The 25,805-nt window shown below is 39.0% G+C and overlaps 1 protein-coding gene across 2 annotated transcripts in view; it reads right to left on the reverse strand.

Annotated features, from left to right (window-relative positions):
* ACYP2 (acylphosphatase 2) overlaps nt 1-18,535 on the reverse strand; it is a 175,214-nt gene extending 156,679 nt beyond the window's left edge. Inside the window, exons 1-3 of one of the 2 annotated variants that reach the window (XM_067705058.1) lie at nt 18,134-18,535; nt 3,833-3,849; nt 2,206-2,315 (exon numbers count right to left, since the gene is read on the reverse strand). In XM_067705058.1, coding sequence (XP_067561159.1) covers nt 2,206-2,315; nt 3,833-3,849; nt 18,134-18,275 — 269 coding nt within the window. In that variant the 5' untranslated portion in view covers nt 18,276-18,535. The remainder of the gene's footprint in view (nt 1-2,205; nt 2,316-3,832; nt 3,850-18,133) is intronic. The other variant, XM_067705059.1, reaches the window with a different exon arrangement.
* Nucleotides 18,536-25,805: the final 7,270 nt, after the last annotated feature.

Raw genomic sequence — 25,805 nt, forward strand, 5'->3', positions numbered from 1 at the left:
AATAAAATGTTTATTGAATCATTGCTCTTATTGTGGAAAAAAATAAAAAGTAACAAAATGAGTTCCCAGCAATAAGGTAATAAATAATGGTACATCTATACTGTAGAATATTAAGCAGCCATTAGAAAGAATGAATTAGTGTTACACCATTTGACTTGGAGGGATTTTCCTGGATGTATTTTTGAATGATAAAATGAAATGCAGGGACTTCCCTGGTGGTGCAGTGGTTAAGAATCCGTCTGCCAATGCAGGGGACACGGGTTCGAGCCCTGGTCTGGAAGATCCCACATGTTGCAGAGCACCTAAGCCCACGAGCCACAACTACAGAGCACACATGCCTAGAACCCGTGCTCCACAGCAAGAGAAGCCACAGCAATGAGAAGACCACGCACCGCAACAAACAGTAGCCCCCGCCTGCCACAGTGAAAGTGGTCTAGCGAAAGCCTGCTCGCAGCAACGAAGACCCAACACAGCCAAAAATAAATAAATAAATAAATTTATATTAAAAAAAAATAAAATAAAATAAAAGTGAGATGCAGAGAGGTGCATACACCACAATCCCATTTTTAAAAAGCAAACATTGAACAAAACCCCCAAATATATGTACACCCAAGTGTGTGTGTGTGTGTGTGTTGTGTAAACGCAAACATGGAGACAAACATGGAAGGAAACACACACAGGTTGCTAACACAGATGACTGGCAGCATGGCAGGGAAGAAGGGTGTGCAGGGGTTGGAAAGGAAAAATGGGCAGAATTTATGATATGATTATGTTAAGGAAATTAATCAAAAACTTGCTACAACATGGATTAGGGTATAACATGATTGGCATGAGCGTCCATCCTCCATGTGGTCCCCAATCTCAAACTATATCATAGTCATCTGGCATTTTCTCATCCACTGAACTATTAGTTCTGTATAATGTTGTTCACAGTCCTCTCATTTGTGCATTTTGTGACCATCCTACTGAAAAAGATAATTTTTCCATTAACTGTTACCCCACATTTTATGAAATTGAATTTTGGACCCCACTCTTCAGGTTGCGGTATGGTTTATGCACAAATGCAAATATGTACCTATACATAAAGAAATTAGAAAAAATAAGGAATTGGTACTTATATATTTCTTGATTGTTGAACATCCATAAAGTAAAAAATACTAGTTACAGAAAAATATGCATGAAGTATTCTATTTCAGTAAAAGCATGCAAAACCCTAATTTTAAACGTACAATTAAGTATTTTTAAGTGAAAAAGAAAGCTTTGGATAGGATTCACAAAGCCACTGGCTCAGGTTACATAAAGGGGAAGGAAGTAGAAAGGAGGGGCCGATTACTAACTTTGCTTTTATACCTCTCTATGTTTTATTACTTCACTTATTACAACAAGTAAAAAAGTGTTGCTCTTGAAATCTGAAAACATTAAGTAAAGAAAACAAAGATAAATTGCAAATAATAAAGTAAATTGGGTATTAATGAGTAGCTACCTCGTAAGACATGTTGTGAAGATTAAATGAGACAATCCATGTAAAGTGTTTAGCACATTACCTAACATGTTGCAAATGCTCGATAAATAGGAGCAATTTTTATTTAAACAATAAGACTACAGAGAGCAGTGGCAATTAGGAAGCTGAAAAGATAATGTCTTTGAAAATGACACTGTGTACACAAGGCACTTTTTTCCCTACAACTGAATCTGATCTCCTTTGCACTGCAAGGACTCATATCATGGTAACTATACAGCTCATCAAACACACTTTCATTGACAGTAAAAATAACATTACAATTAGATAAATAAGATACTTAAACAATACAAAGGAAATGGCAACTTTTTGCCTTGCAGGCTCTTTAAGAACTTCAAGAACCATCCTAAAGCACTATGCTTCTGTCACAACCACTTCTGATGAGAAACACTTGACCTTGGATGTTTCCCTCATATTAGAGGAGACTGAACAGAACCCATTTCATACAGATTGGAGAGTGATGCTACTGCTCTTTCTGAGGGCCTGCCCAAGCGGGAAATCCATTCCTAGACGTAGAAATTCCACTCTCAACTCTGAAAATTTCTTTGCTGGTCTGCCTAAAAGCATGTTGGTTTAGTGATAATCTACAAACTAAATTTGGTCCATCAATTCTATTCTTATTGTACAACCAAACATTGAAATAAGTTCATAAGTTGCATGAGTGTGTTATTAGTCTTATTACTTACATGGAATTGACTTTATCTTCGGGGCCTTGCACTTGGCCTGTCACAGTGCCTTTGCTGGTATTCTTCACCCAGCCAACCACCCCTATTTTCCTTGCCTCATCTTCGGTGTACTGGTTTCAGGAGAAAACAAGAGAGACGAAGTCCAACATCAAAGGTCTGAATTTACAACATACTTGATTCTAACATTCAAAAAGGTATGGTCACAAAAAAGCTGATTACTTTAAAATATAGTCTATGCCAAAGATTGTGTAGTTGACCCATAGTAATACCTATATTTACAAAAACTTTCGTTTAAATGGTATTTTTTGTGTGTGTGCTAAATTCCACATTCAGTAAAGACAAGCACGTTATGAGAAAATAAACTGATGGTGGGAATTATTTCAGAAAACAATTTCCATGATGTGTTTTGGAATCCATAAAGCTCAGTTGCATTGCCCTCACAACCGGCTAATACTAAATTACACTGTCAATCTGGGTTTCAAATGATGATCACTCCAAGATTCTTAATCACTGAGCAAAAATATCCAGTTATGATCAACATAAAGAATTGGATTAAAAGATTCCAGTGTTCTCTGTTGACTCTGGACTTGCCACGCAATTGTTATAATTGCCTATGAGTAAATTTATTTCTCCTATTATTCGTAATAGTTTTTTAAAATTCCTTTTCCTGATTCCAAATTCAGTTATGCTACCAGCACATGCAAACCTAGAAACATTTTTATTTTGTATTACTTTAACTACATCACACTAAAATTCTTGTGGAGCCAGAATACCAGCATTTTTTAGAAACATGCTCTTCTCCTGTTTGGAGCCCAGGGTGACCAAGAGCTCTACACTCCACGTCCCCAACTAAATGAAGCAGTGCAAACCAAGATGATTATAGCTAGGATTGCTGGAAGGGCTGGGTTCTGAAAATGTCACGCCTTCACAGATAGCAGCGAAAAAGGAGACAATCTGAACTCCAGGGGATGCGACTATCTCAAAAGGCAGAGACTTGACTTGTGGGAACCTGTTAGAACACTTAGAGGTTAGGAACAGAGACCTAGCTAGTGATTCCCAGCTCAAACAGTAGGTGAGAATACATGCCACGTTTAACTTTAAGAAAGGAGTACTATATTTTAAAAATTGATATTTTAAAAGTATTTTAAAATAAATATTTTAAAATAAATATCTAAAAGGCAGCAAGGGGTTTTAACTTTAAAAACCTAGGAACCACTTCCTTGTGCAACAATGGGCTTTTCTCATTTTGCAATTCAAGATATGTACCGTTGACTGGAGAGATTCTTCCATCCAGAACAAGTGGAAGACCCCATACTGTGTATTAAATATACCTAATCAAAATGTTTAATTGGATCACCCCAAGAGAGGTACTTTCGAAATTCATAGAAATATTAACGGAAAACCAGGAAGGTTGTAATGTTTTTAATAGACTACTTTTAAAAGACATCCTTAATAAAAATCTCAACCAGTAACTTGAAAGAAATACAAATATTTCTTCATTCACTGTCAAGGACAGGAAATTAGCAATAGATTAGCACTAAGTAGATAACTGCTCTGTCTCTGTGACTAAATAACAGTGGGGGTGGGAGGGAGATGGCAAAAAATAATAAACAGATTGGTGACTTACCATCCTGAAGCAAACACCTGTATAAGAGAAAGATGAAAAGAAATGTCAGGTTGTCTACCTTTAAAAAAAGTATATATTTCCTGACTTAGCTTTCATCTAGTTTATTAAATAGTAAGTAAATGAAATGAACAAAACCTTTAATATCTGAATGCATTCAGAAAGTGTTTTTTAAAAATTCTTTTCTTTTAAAACAAAAAGAGAAAAAGGAAGGTTATTTTTGAAGAAAAAGAATAATATTCTGAAACCAAAGTATAATGAAACGCCAAACTGCATATTCCTTCTATTTTAAAATGCTAAATAAAACAAAATAATTACTACAAGAACATTTGAGTGTGCTGGCATAAAACTTACCCACCCTCAGCTTTTAGAATGTCTTCTTTAGGGGCTTCCCTGGTGGCACAGTGGTTAAAAGTCCACCTGCCAATGCAGGGGACACGGGTTCAAGCCCTGATCTGGAAAGATCCCACTTGCCACGGAGCAACTAAGCCCGTACACCACAACTACTGTGCCTGCACTCTAGAGCCCGTGAGCCACAACTACTGAAGCCCGCGTGCCACAACTACTGAAGCCCATGTGCCTACAGCCCGTGCTCTGCAACAAGAAAAGCCATGGCAATGAGAAGCCCGCACACTGCAACGAAGAGTAGCCCCCGCTCGCCGCAACTAGAGAAAGCCCATGTGCAGCAACGAAGACCAAACGCAGCCAAAAATAAATAAATTAAATAAATAAATAGAATGTCTTCTTTAAATACAAGTACTAAATTCAAGTTTAAATGTAATAAAACATTACTATTTTAATTCCACTTTCTGGAAAAGGCAAAACTACAGGGACAGAAAACTGATCTGTGATTGCCAAGGGCGGGAGTGGGAAGGAGTGGGGCGCTGAAAAGGAGCACGAGGGAAATTTTTGGGGTGATTGGACTGTTTTATGTCTCAGTTGTGCTGGTAGTGGTGGTGGTTACATGACTGTATGCATTTATCAAAACTCATTGAACTGTATACTAAAAAGGGTGAATATTACTGAATGTAAATTATACCTCAATTTTTAAAAATTAGGAAAAAAATAGGCAAATCACAGGGGATAGATCAAATCAATCTCAGAGAGGTCAAAAGATATTGCTTCTCCAAACAGCAATTGAGTCTGATTAAGAGGATACAGAAGACAAGATTCGTGGCTTGGGTAATTTTATGTAGTTTTGTAAGCAGATTTGTAATAACAAGGAGTATCATTTGTTTCCTGAGGGTAGTGTATTGTGGTACCAAATGAATACGAAGAAAAAAAGAGTAGTGGAGCAAAAAAGACAGGATAGTATCACAAGTGAAATTTTTATGGGGCTATAAAAAATATTTTAAAAGATACCTATAGGGCTTCCCTGGTGGCGCAGTGGTTGAGAGTCCGCCTGCCAATGCAGGGGACATGGGTTCGTGTCCCGGTCCGGGAAGATCCCACATGCCGCAGAGCGGCTGGGCCCGTGAGCCATGGCCACTGAGCCTGCGCGTCCGGAGCCTGTGCTCTGCAACAGGAGAGGCCACAACAGTGAGAGGCCCGCGCACCAGAAAAAAAAAAAAAGATACCTATAAATGTGAGGGAAGGATGAGTGGGGAGTATTGATCTGAAGAAGAACCAGAAAGGTAATCTGTTATATAGATGGAGGGAAAGACATGAGTCAGTAGATATAAAAGGAATGGGCAGAAAATTCAAGAGAAACTTCAGGTTAACCAGACCATGTAGAAGAGACAAAACAGGCAGAACTGTGGAGAAGTGTGCAGTCATTTTTTCCTGGAGTGAGGGGATCCCAGAAGACACTGACTAAGCAGAGTTGAAAGTTTGGGTCCAGGCCTATTGTGCATATTCCCCTCTGAGTTTCTCAACAGTGAACAGCCCCAAATGATGTTAGCATTAAGAAAAGAAAGCACATGCAACTGAAGTAAACAGAAATTGGAAACATATAGTCCAGCTCTTTCCTATTCAGACCGGTCCATGAACCAGAGGCACCAGCATCACCTGAGAGGTTTTTAGAAAATCAAATTGTCAAGCTCCTCCCCAGCATTAAAGAATCAGAAACTGTGCAGGTTGCATCTTGGAATCCAATTTTAACACGCTCTCCAGGTGATTTTTATGCCCGCTAAAGTTTAGAATCAATGGTTGGCTCCACCTTAAAGGAAGGTCTGGGAAAGGTTTGAAAAGGATTTATATTTCAGGTGAAGAATTGCATCGCAAAGGGGAAAACTCCAATCTTGTAGGGTACTGCAGGTCTGATGCATTTCTCATTCATGCTGTTCAAATTCGTGTTGGTAATAAATCATGTACTTGCATGTCAATATTGCCTCAGCTATTTTACAAGTCAACAGCGCTACTTGAAAGAAACCATGGACAATGAAAAGACAAAAAACCCTGTCCTGCACTCTAACTGGATTTGGTGCTGGAGCAGAGCAGGCAGCCTGTCACTTAGGTTGCTCCCTCCACCCTTACTACTTACTGCCAGAAACACCGGAGCTGCCAGAAAGGGAGGTTAACAACAAGCTGCCCACTCCACCATACTCCACCCCACTCCACCCCCGGTGAAGAGCAACATCCTTTCAACATTTATGAATTCCCAGCAGCCCTTCCACCATCTATTTACTGATGACAAAAAGGCCATTTGCTTAAGGTGACAGGATTTGAGGAATTTTTAAAAGAGTTATCCAATACATTGCAGGGTTAAGGAAATTACCTACTCCAGTCTGCTAATGAAATGTTCTTTTCACACAGACATAATCTAAGAATCAGGCAACTCATATATATATATATATAGATATATATATATTTTTTTTTTTTTGCGGTAGGCGGGCCTCTCACTGCTGTGGCCTCTCCCGATGCGGAGCACAGGCTCCGGCCGCGCAGGCTCAGCGGCCATGGCTCACGGGCCCAGCCGCTCCACGGCATGTGCTATCTTCCCGGACCGGGGCACGAACCCGTGTGCCCTGCATCGGCAGGCGGACTCTCAACCACTGTGCCAACAGGGAAGCCTCACAATTCATATATTTAATAAGCACACTAGGGACTTCCCTGGTGGTGCAGTGGATAAGACTCTGCGCTCCCTATGCAGGGGGCCTGGGTTCAATCCCTGGTCAGTGAACTAGGTCCCACATGCATGCAGCAACTAAGAGTTCGCATGCCACAACTAAGGAGCCCACATGCTGCAACTAAGGCCTGGTGCAACCAAATATATAAATAAATATTTTTTAAAAAAATAAGCACACTTTTAGACATTCTGATTATTCACTTAACAAATATTCATTGTCTAATTCTGCAGAGAATGAGATGAGTAAATAAGACAGTCCTGCCATCTAGGAGCTTACAGTATAGTGAGGAAGATAGACAAGTAAAATGGCAATTAAAATGTAGAAGACAACAGGTACAAACTTCCAGTTATAAGATCAATAAGTACTAGGGATGTGATGTGCAACATGATAAATAAAATTAACTTATGCTTATGTTACATATGAAAGTTGTGAAGAGAGTAACTCATAAGAGTTCTCATCACAAGGAAAAATATTTATTCCTTTTTCTTTTATTTTGTATCTATATGAGATGATGGATAGTCACTAAACTTATTGTGATAATCATTTCATGATGTAAGTCAAATCATGCTGTACACCTTAAACTTATATAGTACTGTATGGCAATTATATCTCAATAAAACTGGGGAAAAAAGAAAAAAGAATAATAAATAAAACTTTAAAAATAAATAAAACATAGAACAATTATGAGTTGAAAGATGTATAAACCAGGATGCAAGTGGGAGTTCACAGGACAAACAAATGACCCACCCAGTCTTGGGTAATTTTAGGGCAGGCTTATTGAAAACGGGACATTGATACTTCAATGATGAGCAAAAATTAGTATGATGAGAATGGAATAACATTAAAGATGGAAGAGCATGTGCAAAGTCCCCAAATCAGGATCATGACCTATTTGGATACCACGCATAGTTAAATATTCAAAACCATGTCATTGCACTCATTTTACCAATTATTTCTAGCCCCAAACTTCATTTTCAAGACTTGCTAAAAAATAGTTTAATTCTATTTCAACTGTTTCTAGAAAAATGGGTAAAAATGTTTTTACACCCTAGTCCAAGTTATCATAATCTCTCAACTAATCCACAGCAATGGCCCCCTTCACTAGTCTCCCTATGTCTAGTTCTGCCCTCCTACAGTCTAGTCTCCATAAAGCAGCCAAGGTGGTTTTCTTTCCTTAAGTAAAATCAAATCACTTCCTTTCCCAGCTTAAAACCCTCTGGTGGCTCCCTATCACACTCAAAATAAAATACGTTCTGGTTACCACAGCCTCCAGGCCCCTTTCTAATGCTCTGTCTCATCTCTTAGGACTCCTGTCTGCTCATTCCATTCCAGCCAAATTTTTCTCCTTTGTGTCCCTCAACATGCCAAGCATATTCCTGCCTCATGGCCTTTGCATTTACTATTCCCTCTGTCTGAACTGCTCTTCCCCCTGATCTTCTCATTGCTGGCTCCTTCTCATCATTCATGTCTCTGCACCAATGTCATCTCCATAGAGAAATAGTCCCTGACCAATTTATCTAAAACAGCACTGCATCCTTATATGTTTCCTGGATATGCATAACCGATTACCATATGATATTACTAGGTATTTATTTGTGTTTTTTTTTTCTGTCTTGTTCAACACTGTGTCCGCAGCACCTAGACCAGAGCTTGGCACATAGTTGTTGAATAAATGAGTGAAGGAAAAACCAGCTGATAAGTATTTAAGTGAACTGTTTTACTGTCCTGTAGTAATTCATTATTAACATTGTAAATATACATGCAACCATACTGATTAGAGTTTAAGTTTAATTTCAAAGTGATGATGATAAATTTACTGCACTCAAAGCTGGAAAGAATCATAAGACTTCTGTGTTGATTCTAGCAGAACTTTACTGCTTTATCTAAATGATAATATATAGTTTGATGTGTGTATGTGTGTGTGTGTTTATATATAATATACCATATACTAAAAAGGGTAGCAAGAAGTCACTACATAATGCCTAAGTTGACAAGTCAGGAAATATTAATATGAGCATGTTGTTTATAAATAGTGGCTTAACAACCATAAGAACTGAAAAAAGAAATGGTTAAACTGGTTGTCTTACAGAACTTAGAGGACTTGGGATAGAAGACTAGAGCAGGACATGGCGGCTGTATTTGCAACTATGAATGGTAAGGGCACACACACATTTATTAAACAGATCTTAAAACAGTACAACTAAAGGATTGTCCTTTAAGTTTAAGAGACTTAATTTTAGGCTAAGTTCATACTGCTTGACAAATTGGGTAGATAATACAAGTGTTGCCCATTGCTTTAAGCAGTGATAAATGGAAAAAAAAATAAGACTGAGATAAATCATATGTGAAAGATTCAATATGTACTTAACAGAAATTTAGGTTGTCTTGGCTATAAACCAAATATTTTGAGACTGAGATCAGGGAGATCAAAGTCTTTCTGTAGTATGTCCTTTTGCATCACTACTTGGGAAAGACTACCAAATGTAATTACTATGCTGTTAAATGTATTTAACATATGAATATCTGTGACAGACACTGTTAGTTGCCTACACAAAATCCATTTTCCCCTTCTGCTTTTCTAACAGAATTCTGATTTTACTTGAGGCAGCAACATGCTCTTCTATATTTATCGATCTTCCTTATAAGGGGTGGTCCATGTCAAGTGGTTCAGCCAAATCACTGGTTGAAGCTTTCAAGAAAGCTCTTTGACAGGGGCTGTCTCAGCCAGGGGTTTCCTCCTTGTTCCCTCTCTCTTCCTGACTGTAGGGTGAATGTAATGATTGGAGCGATAGCAGCCATCTTGAAACCATGAAGGAAAGTCCAAGGAAATCACAGAGACCTTGGCAGCAACATCCCTGAGGGATGGGGGAAGTAGGGGATGGGGAATGACTGATAAAGGGAACTGTGGGGCAGGGATTCTTTTTGGGGTGATGGAAATATTCTAAATTAGTGATGATAGCTGCAAAACATTGTGAATACAGTAAAAAACACTATATTTAGTATGTTTGAATACGTTACAAGAGTGAATTTAATACTATGTGAATTAGATCTCAATTTTTTTTTATGTCACACACACAAAAAAGGAAACAGGACTGTGACGTCATCCTTCCTCTCTCTGTCTGTAGAACAAGGACAGTCATTCCCCAATTTGCTCTCCATACAACATCCCTGACTTCTCCTATCATTCCACACCAAAAAACTCTGCTCTGCAGATCATCTTGAAGTACTACAACCAGAACTAAATAGTTGAGCTCCCTCTAGATGTCACTGTTTATTTCTGGGAGAGAAAGTTTCTTTGCCCATGTGATAGTTCCTTTAACGGGGAGAAATATCCACTAGTGTGTCACTCCTGGCCACTCTCTACCTGTTCCTAACTCCTTGGGGACATGCAGTGACTTATCTAATGGTTAAGTTTGGGAGGAGAAACATACACAGTCCAGGTGCTTCCTCTTCTTCCTTCTGGGAACTAGTTATTCAAAGGAATCATCCCTTCTGTTCTGTTGAGGGAGCCCTGCTGGTGCCTGGGTTGGTGTGTTTAATTCTGCAGTACAGATTATTACGAAGCCTACTTACCTGAAGATTGAGACACATCCCCCAAACTCTGCTTTACTCATTGTCTTACTTGTCAATAACTCACATAATGAAGACGGGTGTTGTTTACTGGGTCCCTCAACCACAACCCATATTTTAAAGCCTTAGAAGGAATGTGTATCAAGAGTTGTCAGGACCTCCAGCCCATTAACTTTGTGACGCAGTGAACCATGCAGGAATTAACTGTTCAAAGCTCTGGAATTTTCTCAGTCTTTCTGAGAGTCCCCATCCCTAGTCTGAAGCATTCTGTGCAACAGAGGGAGGTCCATATAGCAAACAAAGTGAATGTGAACACAGATTTTCTGCAGTTGAATAGCACTGACTGGAACTGAGCACTCTCAGGACAGGGCCTGTACTGGAGAAGTTGCTTCCATGGGCTTCCGTGGCCTCTCTACACTGCTTTCACCCTGCTTGCTAAAGAGAAGGGAAGCTGATATGACACATGCAGTTTTTTTTACAGACACACTGCTCTGGAAACTGGGACAGACATCAGCCGCTTCAGTTATGAGAGACTCAAACAAAATATGCCACTCAATCAAGGCTCAGTCAGCTGCAACTGGACCTTGCTTTGTGAAAAGATGTGTCAGGGAGAAACTCTGAGGTGAATATTTGCAAAGCAAATCATACTTTAAATCTACAAAGAAGTATTGATGTTTAAAGAAACCATATGATGAATTCTAAACATCAGGATCCTTTCATGTAAAATCAAATTTTCATATTAACCTGTAATCCTTCATCCTGGGATCAAACTGCATGTGTCAATTTTGAATGCAGGAAGTCATCAAGTCACTACCTTACAAAGCAGCCCTTAATGACTTTAAACATCGTTAATTGTTAGAAAGTCCTTCCTTCTATGGAATAAAATTCTGCCTCACTTTAACCTTCCAACATCCATCCAGGATCTGTCCCCTGGAGCCACACACCATGGCATCTTTCAAATAGTCGAAACAGCAAATATACTACTGTTTCTTCTCTAAGCCAACTATCCCAAACACTTGAATTTAATTTGAGATACTTTGGAAGTTCCCACCAGAAGCACAGCCTGTAGGGGATATAAAAACAAGCTAGCTTAACCTTTAAAATATTGGGTGGGCCAAAAGGTTAGTTCAGTTTTTTGCATAAGATGGCTCTAGTAGCACTTAGTTGTCTTTAACTTCATTCAAAACAATTTTGTTAGATTGTATGTGACATTTGTCATATCAGTGAGCATTTAAAAAAAGACATCAAAATTGGTGAATTTTTGTGTACCCATTTTAATATTGGAGATGAAAGAAAAAAAGCAACATTTTTAGCATATTATGCTTTATTATTTCAAGAAAGGTAAAAACGCAACTGAAATGCCGAAAAAGATTTGTGTGGTGTGTGGAGAAGGTGCTGTGACAGATCGAACGTGTCAAAAGTGGTTTGCGAAGTTTCGTGCTGGAGATTTCTCGCAGGACGATGCTCCACAGTCCTGTAGACCAGTTGAAGTTGATAGCGATCAAATTGAAACAATAATTGAGAACAATCAATGTTATACCACGCGGGAGATAGCCGACACACTCAAAATATCCAAATCAAGCACTGAAAATCATTTGCCCCAGCTTGGTTATGTGATTCGCTTTGATGTTTGGGTTCCACATAAGTTAAGCGAAAAAAACCTTCTTGACATGGCAGGCAAACCTGGCAAACCTCAAAACCTTCTTGAGAATCACATGCGATTCTCTACTTAAATGTAATGAAAACATTCCATTTTTAAAACAAATTGTGACAGGCGATGAAAAGTGGATACTGTACAACAATGTGGAATGGAAGAGATCGTGGGGCAAGCGAAATGAACCACCACCAACCACACCAAAGGCCGGTCTTCATCCAAAGAAGGTGATGTTGTGTATATGGTGGGATTGGAAGGGAGTCCTCTAACATGAGCTCCTTCTGGAAAACGAAATGATTAATTCCAACAAGTACTGCTCCCAATTAGACCAACTGAAAGTGGCACCTGACGAAAAGTGTCCAGAATTATAACAGAAAACGCATAATCTTCCATCAGGATAATGCAAGACCGCATGTTTCTTTGACGACCAAGCAAAAACTTTACAGCTTGGCTGGGAAGTTCTGATTCATCCACCGTATTCACCAGACATTGCACTTTCAGATTTCCCTTTATTTCAGTCTTTATAAAATTCTCTTAATGGAAAAACTTTCAATTCCCTGGAAGACTGTAAAAGGTACCTGGAATAGTTCTTTGCTCAAAAAGATAAAAAGTTTTAGGAAGATGGAATCATGAAGTTGCCTGAAAAATGGCAGAAGGTAGTGGAACAAAAGGGTGAATACTTTGTTCAATAAAGTTCTTGGTGAAAAATTTTAAAAATGTGTCTTTTATTTTTACTTAAAAAACCGAAGGCATTTTTGGCCCACCCAATACTGTCCTTATTGTCTAGTGAGAGACACAGATAGGTGTACACAAATAACTATATTTGAAAGGAGAGGGACTTCCCTGGTGGTCCAGTGGGCAAGACTCCATGCTTCCAATGCAGGGGGCCCAGGTTCGATCTCTGGCCAGGGAACTAGATCCCACATGCCACAACTAAAGATCCCACATGCCACAACTAAAGATCCCACGTGCCACAACTGAGACCCGGTATAACCAAATAAATAAATAAATATTTTTTTTAAAAAGGGAGGATGGATTTGGAGAAGTAAAAACAAGAAGTAGAACAGAACTACAAATGAAATGCTATAGGAAGAAAGATGAGAAAGGGAATTAGAGTTAATCGTATTTCTTGACTTTAATGTACTAAAATTTTCAACCTCTAATACATAACTTTTCCACTTACCTGTCTATGTAAGGAAAAATGTATACACCTAAATTATGTGGTGTCTGACAAAGCTATTTAGTAATTATCCTAATTTTCATTTTAAGCAATCTTAAAGAAAATCGCTATTTATTTCTGTAGTCTAATAAGTTACTCCCATTCTAAATCTGAGTCAATCCCATCAAAAACAAACTGTTAAATTTCTAACGCACAGGTAAACCAACAGATTGCCACAGTCCATTTCTACAAGTGTCGTCAGTATTTACCTGAGAGTTGGTAGAGCATCTATACACAGCTTAATCAATTTCTCTTTCAAAATTTCAGATTATTCTTGATGTAATTGTAATTAAACATTTATAGGAACATTATAAGCCATGCCATAGTTACAAATGCTCTAAAAACCCAGGAGGTCAGTCCCCTACTCCCCTATCCCTCATCCCAAAGCCCGTAATGTAACAGAAGTTGGTGGGAAAAAAAAACATGGAGCTTCTTGAGAATATGGAGATAAAGTAGAGGATGGAAAGGGAGGGGAAAAAAAGAGTAACTTAACAGTGGACAAACACTATCTCAGCCAGGTGATCAAGGTTAACCTCAACAGTGATAAGTCATGTACCCTTGATATGCTGGTGGGAATGGCACTGTACCTCTGTGGTCTTCTTCCTGATAACCCACAACCTCAGTCTTACAACAAAAATACCAGACAAATACCAGTATGGGAGCATTCTACAAGGTATCTAGCATCAAAGTACTCCTCCAAACTGCCAAGGTCATGGAAAACAAGGCAAGTTTGAGAAACTATCACAGTGTAAAGGAGCCTAAGGGGACAAGATGACTCAATGTAATATGATAGCCTAGACGAATCCTGAACAGAAGAGGACTTTAGGTAAAAACTAAGGAAATCTGAATAAAGTATGGACTTTAGTTAAAAATAATGTATCAATATTGGCTCACCAGTTGTGACAAATGTACCATACTAATGTAAGATGTTTACAGTAGGGGAAACCGGATGTGGAGTATACAGGAACTCTCTATAGTATCTTTCTAACTTTTCTATAATTCTAAAACTGTACTAAAACAAACAAAAAAATTATTAAAAAAAAACAGAGGGAAGGAAGCAGCAATGGAGAGCAGCAGCAGCCTGATGGAAGAAATGTTCACATATTGAGGGATGGGAAAGTCATTCTGGCTTATCCAGGAATTAACTTGACTTTTATCCTAACTAAAACAGCCTGTTTGTGGCTTATCAAACACTGTACATCTGCTTTAACTGTTAAAGAAAAGGGCACCTTAATCAGAAGTAAAGAATGTCCATGTTAAAAATAAAGATTAAATGCCTCCCTTTCTGGGATGCCAATGCTGGTACTTCTTTGATGATAGGACTCTCTTCCCAGGTGCCAAGGACATACTGGCTCCCTGTGTACATGCTGATCTGTTTTTTTGAAACCTTGAAGGAATGAATCGCTGATTTGTTAGATGTTCTTTGTTCTGAGAAGATATAAAACTGTGCTGGAAACCATGCTTCTCCAGAGCAGTTCCTCAGAATTACCTGAGAGACTGTCTCCCCAGCTACAGTCCTCAGTTTGGCTGAAATAAAACTCTTTTCTATTCCAATTATAGATTGTTTATTGATTATTTCTGTCAACAAGCCTATAGCTCTATGAGTGGACTTTGCAGAAGGGTCTGAGAAATAAATCCACTATTTGTAATATTATTTCTATAAATGCATTTTCCTGAATTCCAAACAACCAATTTATAAACTAGTTCTTGAAATGCAATCTGTTTGCAAATTAGGGTGTGTGTATTGGAGAACAAGGCAGAGTATATTTGACCCTTAGAACATTTTGACTACCATTATGGCACCAAGGATGATTTAAATTCAAACATTCTAAATACAAATATAACAGCATACCCCGTTTTTTGGTTAGAAAATATTTTCTGTCATAAGCTCCGTCAAGCTAATTCAATTCACTGATCAATTTTCCATCAGAACAAGACAGTTAAATCATTTTCCAAATTAATTTTTATATCATTGAAGCAATTTTCATTAAGAATATTTTTCATTTAAATATTTTAATGACAATTTTATTTATCAATCTATATCTTGTCCATATTCAATGTTCCTAATTATAGCTTCCTCCATTGTAAATTTACCTTCATAGCCGTTATTTCTAACAAGTGAGTATTCACTAAGATTTTATTATTCCACACTTTTAAAGATCCCTTTAATTATTCTCCATTTTACATTATTAAAATAAAATTAAAATTTTTTATCATTTATTGTTAATTATTTCTACACTATCATTATGACTCAGACAAAAAGCTAGTGGTTTGTATTTATTTCTTAGGTAATCCACTAAAAAATTGTGAGCAGTTCTGTGAGACACAGAGAGACGCAGACTGATATACAGCAACGGTGATAGTGCCAGCAAGCAACAGAGGGAGAGTCAGAGGCTGCAGTTTTGAATGTGCTGACTGCCTACTGACAAGGTCAAACTTCCTTGGAGCCTAAAAGACCATAAAAACATCCTCAGAATCATCTGGAATGGTGTATAGATGGCCAGGTCCAAATGCCCTGCATCAGTGTATGTATGTGTTCGGTTCATAGGTTCGGAGGAAGGCAAAATAAAGGTGGAAAAGGTATTGAGAGGAGGATCAGTAGGATATACTGATTAAGAGCATGGGCCCTGGTATAAAACTGTCAAGGTTCAAATCCCAGCGCCACCACTTAACTCACTCTGTAACGGGAAAGTTACTTCACTATGCCTTAAATTCTCCATTTGTTAAATGAGGAAAATGGTTGAGGTCATAGGGTTGACGATTAAATGAGTACAGAGTTTGGCACATCCTAGATTCTCAGCAAATGTTGATGTATATGTGTGCAAATATGTGATTGTGAATTTGTCCCACATACTAGGCCTTGATAAATCAATAGTATGCATGTACTTTCTTCCATTTAACATACTGTAAACAACAGTTATTCCCCTAAAGCTGATTTTTAAACCCCACTGTTTATATAGCGTACATTTCTCTTTCCTATTATGTATACTGTTGCCCCAAATTGATCTTCATACACCATGTGACCACCATATGGACAAAGTGCAATTACATAGCTAAAATTAATAGAAATACATTATGTGTTATCAGAAAACCTCATCTAATGGGAAAGTGCAGGTTTTAGAGTTAGAGAGATGCAGGATCAAATCCCATTTGTCGACTAACGGCTTGTCCAAGTTACTGACACTCTACCTATTTTATCATTGTTAAAACAGTACTAAGACATATATCTTACAAAATTGTGATGAAGATTAAGTAAATAATAGTAGGATGCTCAGCACATGGTACACCCTCAGTAAACGTCACACATGTGCACACACACGCTCCTTAACTACTCCCGTCTCTGTCCAGTAGACCAAATAGTTTGTCAAATGATCTTTGCCACCATTTTCATTTTTATATACATGTTTCAATGACTTTTGGGGGTAGTTTTCAATCTAGAATACCATACCCCTGGGTGTACCGAAGACATTCTAAAGGGTACAAAGCATGAATAATTTTAAGTAATCAATTTCTGTATCTAGAACTTCCATATTTTTTTTTCCCCTAAAACTGACTTGTCTGAGGAGACACCTGTAATACGCCATGATTCTCCTTTCCTACCTCCCTTCCCACAGTTACCCTTTGAAAGAAAGAGCTATTTCTTTACAAAAGGCATACACTCACCCATCCTTTTTCTTATCCTGGTACACTGCCCCAAAGTGTAAAAACCTCTAGAATACCAAAATACAAAGATAACTCAACCCTTTAATCAATGTTCCATGAAACCTCCAGCTTTCCCTGTAAGAAATAAATTTCCAAAACAAATTTACCTTTTAAATTTTAATAATGTTTATCACACTTTTAAATGTATTTATATTATTTTCATCAAGTGTATTCTAATAATAGTCACAATAGTAACTCAAGCCAAAAGAAAAACAAATAAATAGAGCTTTATGGTCAAAGGAAATTAAGAAAATATATGTATGTGTGTATATATATACACATACATATGCACATACATATTGCAGAGAAGTTTGGTAGGTGACCAATTAGAAACTGCTCAAGCATAACAATAGGATAAAATTCTGTGGGGAAAATGGAATGGAAATCAAATTCAAAGAGGAAAAGGTATGATGCAAAATTTCCCACTGTTAAAAAGCTTTGCTTTGAATGAATGATGGCAAATAGTAAATCACTACCATATTTATATTCCACTGGATAAATTTCAGTGATTTAACATTTTAAGTTAGAAATAACGATAGTTACAATAAGCCAGACATGACATCCTCTACAACGATTTAAACTTATAATGAGACAAAAATTAGATAACAACTTAATAATTCTTTCAGGAGCTATACAGGAAAAAAAAAAGTATAATCTCCTACAAAGAGAACCCTCAAACACCATCTTAGGTGTCCATCCTAAACTCAAGTCAAGCGCAGTAGTTCAGTGGTGAGTAACGGGGACCACTAGTTCAAAGACCCTCTCTTCTTTCCTTCCCCCACTTCATTTTGTCCTCTCAGTCTGCACTCCCCGGACCCCCTTAAGTGGCCCACTCCCTGCGCCCGGCTGTTCCTCCTTCTCCCAGTCTTTCCCCGGCTCCGCTCTCCTCCCTCGCCCCCATCCCGCCCACCCCAGCTCTTCTGCGCATGCGCCCTTCGCCTCCTTCCCACCCATGGCTGCTGTGTCATGGCCGAGCGGAAGTCCTAGCCGCTACGGGGCAGGGCGTCCTTAAGATGGGGTGTGATTGTCGAAGCTTTCTACTCTTCCTCCCCAACACCTCTTTGATCTCCCACTGTTAGGGGGTCCCCTACCCTGCACTCTCCCGAACACTTCGTAGTCCACGGATTTGAGTGGCCTGGCGGTAGACATGGCGGCGACGAGGCCTCGGCAGAGGAGCTGGAGCTGGATTCGGGGCGCGGTGACTGCAGCGGCCGCGAGAGGGAGGGCGCACATGGGACCGCTCGGCGCACCTCGCGCCTGTCACCGGCCGGGGACGCGAGCGCGCCGGGGTCACGCGTCGGAAGGCGGCAAATGAGACGGCGGGGACTGGTAGTGAGGGCAGCCCGGGACGCCTGGAAGAAAGAGCCCGCTAGGTCCCTGGCGCCCGAGGTCTCCTTTCCCTGCCCCTCCCCCGTGGTGGAACCAGACTCGCTTCCCGGGAGGGATGCCAGCTACGAGTCCCTGCGATTTAACGAACCGCTGCGCTTCTTTGCCAGTGTTTGTATTTAAATAAAAGCGGAGGCTTGGCCCAGATGTCAATAGTTTGGTACCCCCAAAATGATTCTTTTGAAATGAAAGACCTGCTAGCTCGGTGACTGAGAGTATTTGGTTAGTGAGTAAATTTTTATTAAACGTTTAGGTAACTGCCAAATCTGTCAGGCGATTTTGAGCCGTTCTTAAGGTGACATCTGCATCCTCTTTTCTATTGAGTCAGAAAAGCTTTAGGCCTGAATCCATATTCTAAATGGATTGTGATATATTCTGGAACAAGAAACTTTAATGGAAACAAAAAATCTTGTCTGCTGTGAACTCGTATAGCTTTTTTATTATCTTGATCATTGTTCAGCAATGCCCCCAATTGCCTAGAAGGTTAAAGCAGTTTATACTTTAGAAAATATTACTTCCTGGTGAGCTGTTATGAAGTGTTAAAGCAACCCACAACTCCAGAGAATCTGTATACAGCTATTGATAACCTGCTGCCTTCTAGAAATCGAAATCCTTTTACTTGTGAGAATTTGCCTTTCTCAACATATTTGTTGGCTTCGAGATCTTTACATATTTCTCTGCATCTGGCCATATAATTAAAATAATCCTCTGCAATCTGATTCAATATTATGTGCCAATTCTATTAGCACCAAAAATCATCTAAAACTTGCTTGGAATGTGGTTAAATCATTTACAGTAAAATATATTCTGGAAGCGCTAATCCGGTAATTTTATGTAATGAAGATCCTGGTTTATTGCAGAATCCTCACAACTTACATCTTCCTCTCATCTCCCTTCCAGTTCACTGCATGCAGACCCTAGAATCAACATAGATCTTATGTCATTCTTTTCAGTGACTTCAAAGTCTCTACACTGCATTCCAAATAAAACTGAGGGTCTTCAACCTCCACTAACCTCTTATTACCTGCTTCTACCCATCCTATAGGTTATAGGTAACCTATTGTCAAGACACTTTGAGTTATTCAGCTCTCTGAACACACCCTGACTTTAAAAAAATCTTTGCTCTTGGATCTACTTTATCTGGAATACCTATTCCAGTTCCCAGATCTTCCCATATCCTGTTCAGTTGCCTGTGCAAGTGCTTACCAGATTTCATCCTAATTATTTACTGTCTTCCCCACTAGTACTGTGCCTTCCAAGAAGTAAGATCTCAAACTGGGTCCTGTCCCTGCCTATCAAAGATCTTGTCACTGACTGGGAAGGTTGACATTTTCCTTTTTTTAATCAATCTTTGATTTTTCTCCACATTTACCCAAGAGTACTCCTGCCAGTTATTATGTAGCTTTATTGTAATTTTAGAAGCGCAATGGCAACAGTTGACATTTGCTTAGCTAAAAAATTGACTGTGTCTGCCAACAGCTGAAATTAGCAAACAAATTTTTATGTACCATTTCAGCATGAATTGCCAATATATGTGATTCTAAGACTAAAAATTTTAAGCAGTTGTTGCTAATGCTTCAGCTAATTTTAAACAAAAACATTTGTGCATAATTAGAGAAATTTTTAAAAATAGAAGAAAAGAATCCATAACCCTAACACAACTTTTATCTTTTTTGTGTATTCTCTTATATATATGTTTTAAGTAGTTAATATCGTTGTATAAATTCAACTTTTATTCTTTCTTTTTCCATGTTATAGTTTTTTGTAATGAATATTTTAGTAATTTCATGATACTCTATTAAGTAGGTATAACCATAAGTTTACCTACTAATAAGTCCCTGTTGTTACATACTCAGGTCGCCTCTAATTTTTCACTACCATAAAAAATATTGTGAAGGAAATATTCCTTCATATAGCTTCTTTCCCATATTTAAAAATCATTTAGGGTAGAATTTAGAATACCAAATCAAAGGGTACAAGTGTGTATTGTTTCTGATACACATTACCAAATCATTTTTCCAAGGGCTGTACCAATTTAAACATGTAATTACCAACACTGTATAAGTATATGATTATTTGGCTTTTGATGCAAACAGATGTAAGCAAGCTCTTCACATACATGATTAAATTAGGTGAAAATTTTAATTTTGAAACCTGAGCAATAACTTTGGCTTTGTGTTACTGCTGGTTGAAATTAAAAACCTGTTTCCTCTGAGAGACTAGCCCCCAGGTAGAAGGCTGCATGGGAGGGATTTCTTTTAAAATGACCACAAGACGAGATCCCTCCTTCCCATCACATCTAATTGTTGGTACTCATATTTCTGCCCTACCACTGATAGAAGTCACAGTTTGCTCTGAATTCAGCCACGTCTTTCTGCTCCACTTGGTAGACTTTATTCAGGTATCTCCAGCCACAGCCTGTCCTTTTTACTTGCCGTGGGTCTGGGTCAAATACCAGTCCCTTCTAGCTTCAAGGAGTAAAAGCCAAGCTCCCAAAGTGGTTCTTTTAAAGACCCTCTCACTAGGCATGCAGTGAAGGGAAAACACCCTGTTTCTCTCTCCCATGGTGGGAGAGGGGCAAAGAGGGAAAAGCCACAGCTCCCCTCAACTTTCCCCAAAGAAATCCTCTTGAGCCTGAGGAGGGTGTTGGGCTCAGGATTTTAAAACCAGTTTTAAACACCCGTTTTGGACAACATAGCTAGTTTAGCGTCCCAGATTGTAATGTGGGTATAACTATTGATTTGTTTTGAGTCTCAGGTCTCAGCTAAAACTGAGACAGAAGTCCCATTTTTCAAATCAACAGAATTCAATATAAACCTCATTTGGATCCTGATTTGAATTTATAAGTTCAAGACATTTGTGAGACCACTGGGGAAATTTGACCACAGGTTGACTATTAAATATTACAGAATTATCTTTAAATTTGTTGTGTGATTATTCATTGGGGGTGTATTTTTTAAAATGGCCTTACCTGTTAGAGGTATATACTGAAATATATGTGTGCTATGCTATGAAGTTATATGCTATGAAGTTATATTTGGGACTTGCTTTAAAACCCTCAGGGTTGGGAGTACGACAGTGTAGATAGAACAAGCTTAGTAAATTGGAGATAGTTATTGAAGCTGCATCAGGGGTACGTGGGGATTCATTATACTATTCTCTAATTTTGTGTATGTTTGAAATTTTTATGTAAAGTTTTAAAATAAAATTTAAAATGAAAGGGTCCATTTCATTCAGCAAAATATGTGACCAATAATACTCAAAACTATTAAGGTCAAGAAAAACAAGGATGTCCTGAGAAACAACCAAGAGGAGCCAAAGGAGACATGATGACCAAATGTAATGTGTATTCTGGATGGGATTCTGGAACAGAAAAAGGACTAGGTAAAAACTGATGAAATCTGAATAAAGTATGAACTTTAGTTAATAGTAAGGTTTCAGTGCTCGTTCATTAACTGTGACAAATGATGTACCATACTAATGTAAGACATTAATAATAGGGGAAACTGAGTGTAGGATATACAGAAACTCTCTGTACTAGCTTCATAATAGTTGCGGCATGTTTTAGTTGCAGCATGTAAGATCTTTTGTTGCAGCATACAGGCTCTTAGTTGCGGCACGCATGTGGGATCTAGTTCCCCCACCAGGGATTGAACCTGGGCCCCCTGCATTGGGCATGTGGAGTCTTACCCACTGGACCACGAGGGAAGTCCCTCATAATTCTTTCATAAATTTAAAACTGTCCTAAAATAAAAAGTTTACTTTTCAAAAGTCCATTTTAATATCCTGTTATATATTCACATAATAACATTTCAAAATAATTTCTCACTGTAGTGCATGAACAGCATTATTAATTTTAAAATATTTTTAAACTATTTCAGTATATGGGACATGATTTAAATTTTTAGTGAACTTGTAAGTCATGCTCACATTAAGAGAGGATTAAACAGTTGATTTTCAAAGCATTAAAGCAAATCTTAACTGGATAAAGAAGCACAAATAAATAATTAAATATAATTATACCTCAATTAATGAAAAGAATGTGTTATGGAAACATAGTTCATTTCCAAAAGAAGAAAATATATAAAATGAATGACAATACATCCAGAAGCGAGGAAACTATGGGAAAATATTATGCTTAGCACTGTGTGCTTTAGAAAACATGAAATATGCATCTAGAGGTCTTGATGAGGGAAGGATAAAGTTAAGATTAGCTAAAGAGGGGACAAAATGAGAGATACTGCTGCTTGGACACATCACAAAGGCAACAAATAGCAAAGCCAAGTTTTAAACAGAATGTGCCCAGGCTCTGTGCTATAGCTCCAACATAGAGAAGAGGAGAAAGGAACAGACGCTAACTCAAAAAATTAGGCAACGTATGCCCTTCCCCTCCTAACCCCTCCCAAGCACAGACTTACAGAGTTGAGCCAGTCTCAGGTCTGCTTTTCCTATGGAAGCAAGGAGCCTGTCAGGGGAAGACATCCCTTCCGATTCCTCCTTAGTGTACATACCTACACACATGCACACGCACATGCACACGCACACACTTATTCCCTGAAAGGTATGAATTACATTTACCCTTAGATCTGGGCTTGTGTGACATCAAGGCTTCTCCAGTATTTAAAACAACTCATCTACTTCATGATGCCTTTGCTAGATCACAGAATGGGTATACAACATCCATTCCAATCTCCTTCTAGCTTGCTTTCCTATTCTGTAGAGCTGGAAAGTTTAAAGCTACATCCTTGCAATTAGGATTCCTTCTGTTATAGAGGATCCACCATCAGAAACACCATGGTAAATGTGGAGGGAGGGCGTGACTGAGGCCGGAGCCCTCTGCTGCTGGTTCCATGACAGGCACAATGGAGGAGCTTAGTTTTTCTGTGGCATTAACTGAGGTCACTATGACTGCGGCCTCTTGGCACTGAGAGGCAGGGTGCAGGACGTGCATTTTACTAATTAGTGTCATGTACCGGGTTCTGGAGTAGCAGCGTCCAGGATGTGGCAGTTTCCAGAACATGGCAGCTTCCTGACGGTGGCAGGAAAGACATAGTTTTAAAGCCAGCAGTTTCCCAATTCAGTACATGGTTTCCTGATTGCAGAAGAATCATTAGCTCCCTTGGTAGCCCAGTTCTGCTTGAAATTGATCCTGAAACCTCAGCCTCAAAGTGGTTCTCAACACTGGCTACATATTAAAATCACCAGGGGACCTTATTAATTCTACACATACACATGCCCTGAGGTTTTGATTCAATATGTCTGCAGTGGATTCCAGAATCTATATTCTTTTTTATTTATTTAGCGGTACGCGGGCCTCTCACTGTTGTGGCCTCTCCCGTTGCGGAGCACAGGCTCCGGACGCGCAGGCTCAGCAGCCATGGCTCATGGGCCCAGCCGCTCCGCGGCATGTGGGATCCTCCCGGACCGGGGCACGAACCCGCGTCCCCTGCATCGGCAGGTGGACTCTCAACCACTGCGCCACCAGGGAAGCCCCAGAATCTATATTCTTAAGAACAACCCAGATGCTTGGGACACAAAGCTAAGGTTGAGAACCACTGACCCAGAGATTCTTTCTTTCACTAGTCCTCCCAACAACTCCATAAGCTATTTAATACCCAGTGTTAAATCTATTTCTGTTTTAACTGTCCAGAAGGGTTTTTTTTGTTGTTGGTGGTGGTGGGTTTTTTTTGTAACTGAACCTTGACCAAATGCAATGTCTGGGAGCAAAATCTTCACAATAGGGGTAGGTCAAAGTTTAAGCAGAATGAAAGTTCAAATATGCCATCCTCCTCTTGTCAATAAAGAAGCATTAAAATTTTCAGTGCTGGGAATTCCCTGGCAGTCCAGTGGCTAGGACTCCGCACTTTGACTGCTGTAGGCCCAGGTTCAATCCCTGGTCGGGGAACTAAGATCCCTCAAGCTGCAATGTGCAGCCAAAAAAAAATATTTTTTTTCAGTGCTTACAAACAGAAGGAATAAAGACTGTAAGAAAAAGCAAGCCAAGGGACTTCCCTTGTGGCACAGTGGTTAAGAATCTGCCTGCCAATGCAGGGGACAGGGGTTCGAGCCCTGGTCCGGGAAGATCCCACATGCCGCAGAGTGACTAAGCCCGTGTGCCACAACTACTGAGCTTGCACTCTAGAGCCGTGAACCACAACTACTGAAGCCCGTGAGCCACAACTGCTGAGCCTGCAAGCCACAATTACTGAAGCCCGTGCACCTAGAGCCTGTGCTCCGCAACAAGAGAAGCCATGGCAATGAGAAGACCACGCACTGCAACAAAGAGTAGACCACGCTTGCCGCAACTAGAGAAAGCCGGCGCGCAGCAATGAAGACCCAACGCAGCCAAAAATAAATAAATAAGTTAATTAATTAATTTTAAAAAAAAACCTTCCAATGCCCTGATTGGTTAAATGAACTATAATTTCTGGTCTGTTGCTGCCACCTACCAACTATCCAAGGCAATGCAGGTCATGTGGATGTGACTGCTATTCCAATCTTCCAGGAGTGTTGTTAGTGCCACCTAAGTTCTCTTTCATTTCAGTGTCACATTTCTAGAATCCTTTGAGGTGTGTGCTAAACCCTTAAATAATAAGCCTTTTAAGTTTTGTTAGGGCTCTTCACTCAACAGATTACTTAAGTATGAAAGTATCTTGACCGTGAATTACTATCAGATATGGATAGTATAGGAAAAGCAAAAGTTACAAGAAAAGTCATCCAGTAAATGCTGGTTGAACTCCTACTAAGTGTTATGGTTTACAGTATACTCATCTACTGCATCCTTTAAAGTTAACCTTGTTTAAAAATCACGTGTTTCAGAGACATCTTGTTATATAAATATATAGAATTATTTACTTTTCACTACCATTTATAAAATCTTGTCTTAAAAAGGTTGATAATGATGATGAATGTAGTAAAGTGTCAATAATTCAGCAATTAAAACATATTTTGCTGATTGAATATATGTGATTTCCTGAATAGTATACTAACTCACATTTGCAGTAGCATTTTACAATTATACGAACTCCAGTTTGATGTTTACAGTAATCCTGTGAATTATGTAGGCCAGGTGCCATCTGTATTTCAGAGGCAAGGAAATAGCCTCAGAACATTGAAGGGACTGCCCAAGATCACCCAGGAAGAGACCCCATCTAGAATCTGACCTTCTGAGGTAAAATTCAGAGTTGTTTCCACTATGCCACACTACATTCAAGTAGTCTTTCATTCACTCATTCAATAAGTATCTCTCAAGTGCTTACTGTGTGCTATGTGTTGGTGCTGGGGAGAAGGTGGTCTCTAATTCAGAGACAGGGTGGGATAGGGCATAGAGAGATTGTCATGGAAGGTCTCTGAAGAAGCAATACCTGAAAAATGTAT

The sequence above is a fragment of the Pseudorca crassidens genome, chromosome 14 (assembly GCF_039906515.1).
Source record: "Pseudorca crassidens isolate mPseCra1 chromosome 14, mPseCra1.hap1, whole genome shotgun sequence".
Classification (NCBI taxonomy): Eukaryota; Metazoa; Chordata; class Mammalia; order Artiodactyla; family Delphinidae; genus Pseudorca; species Pseudorca crassidens.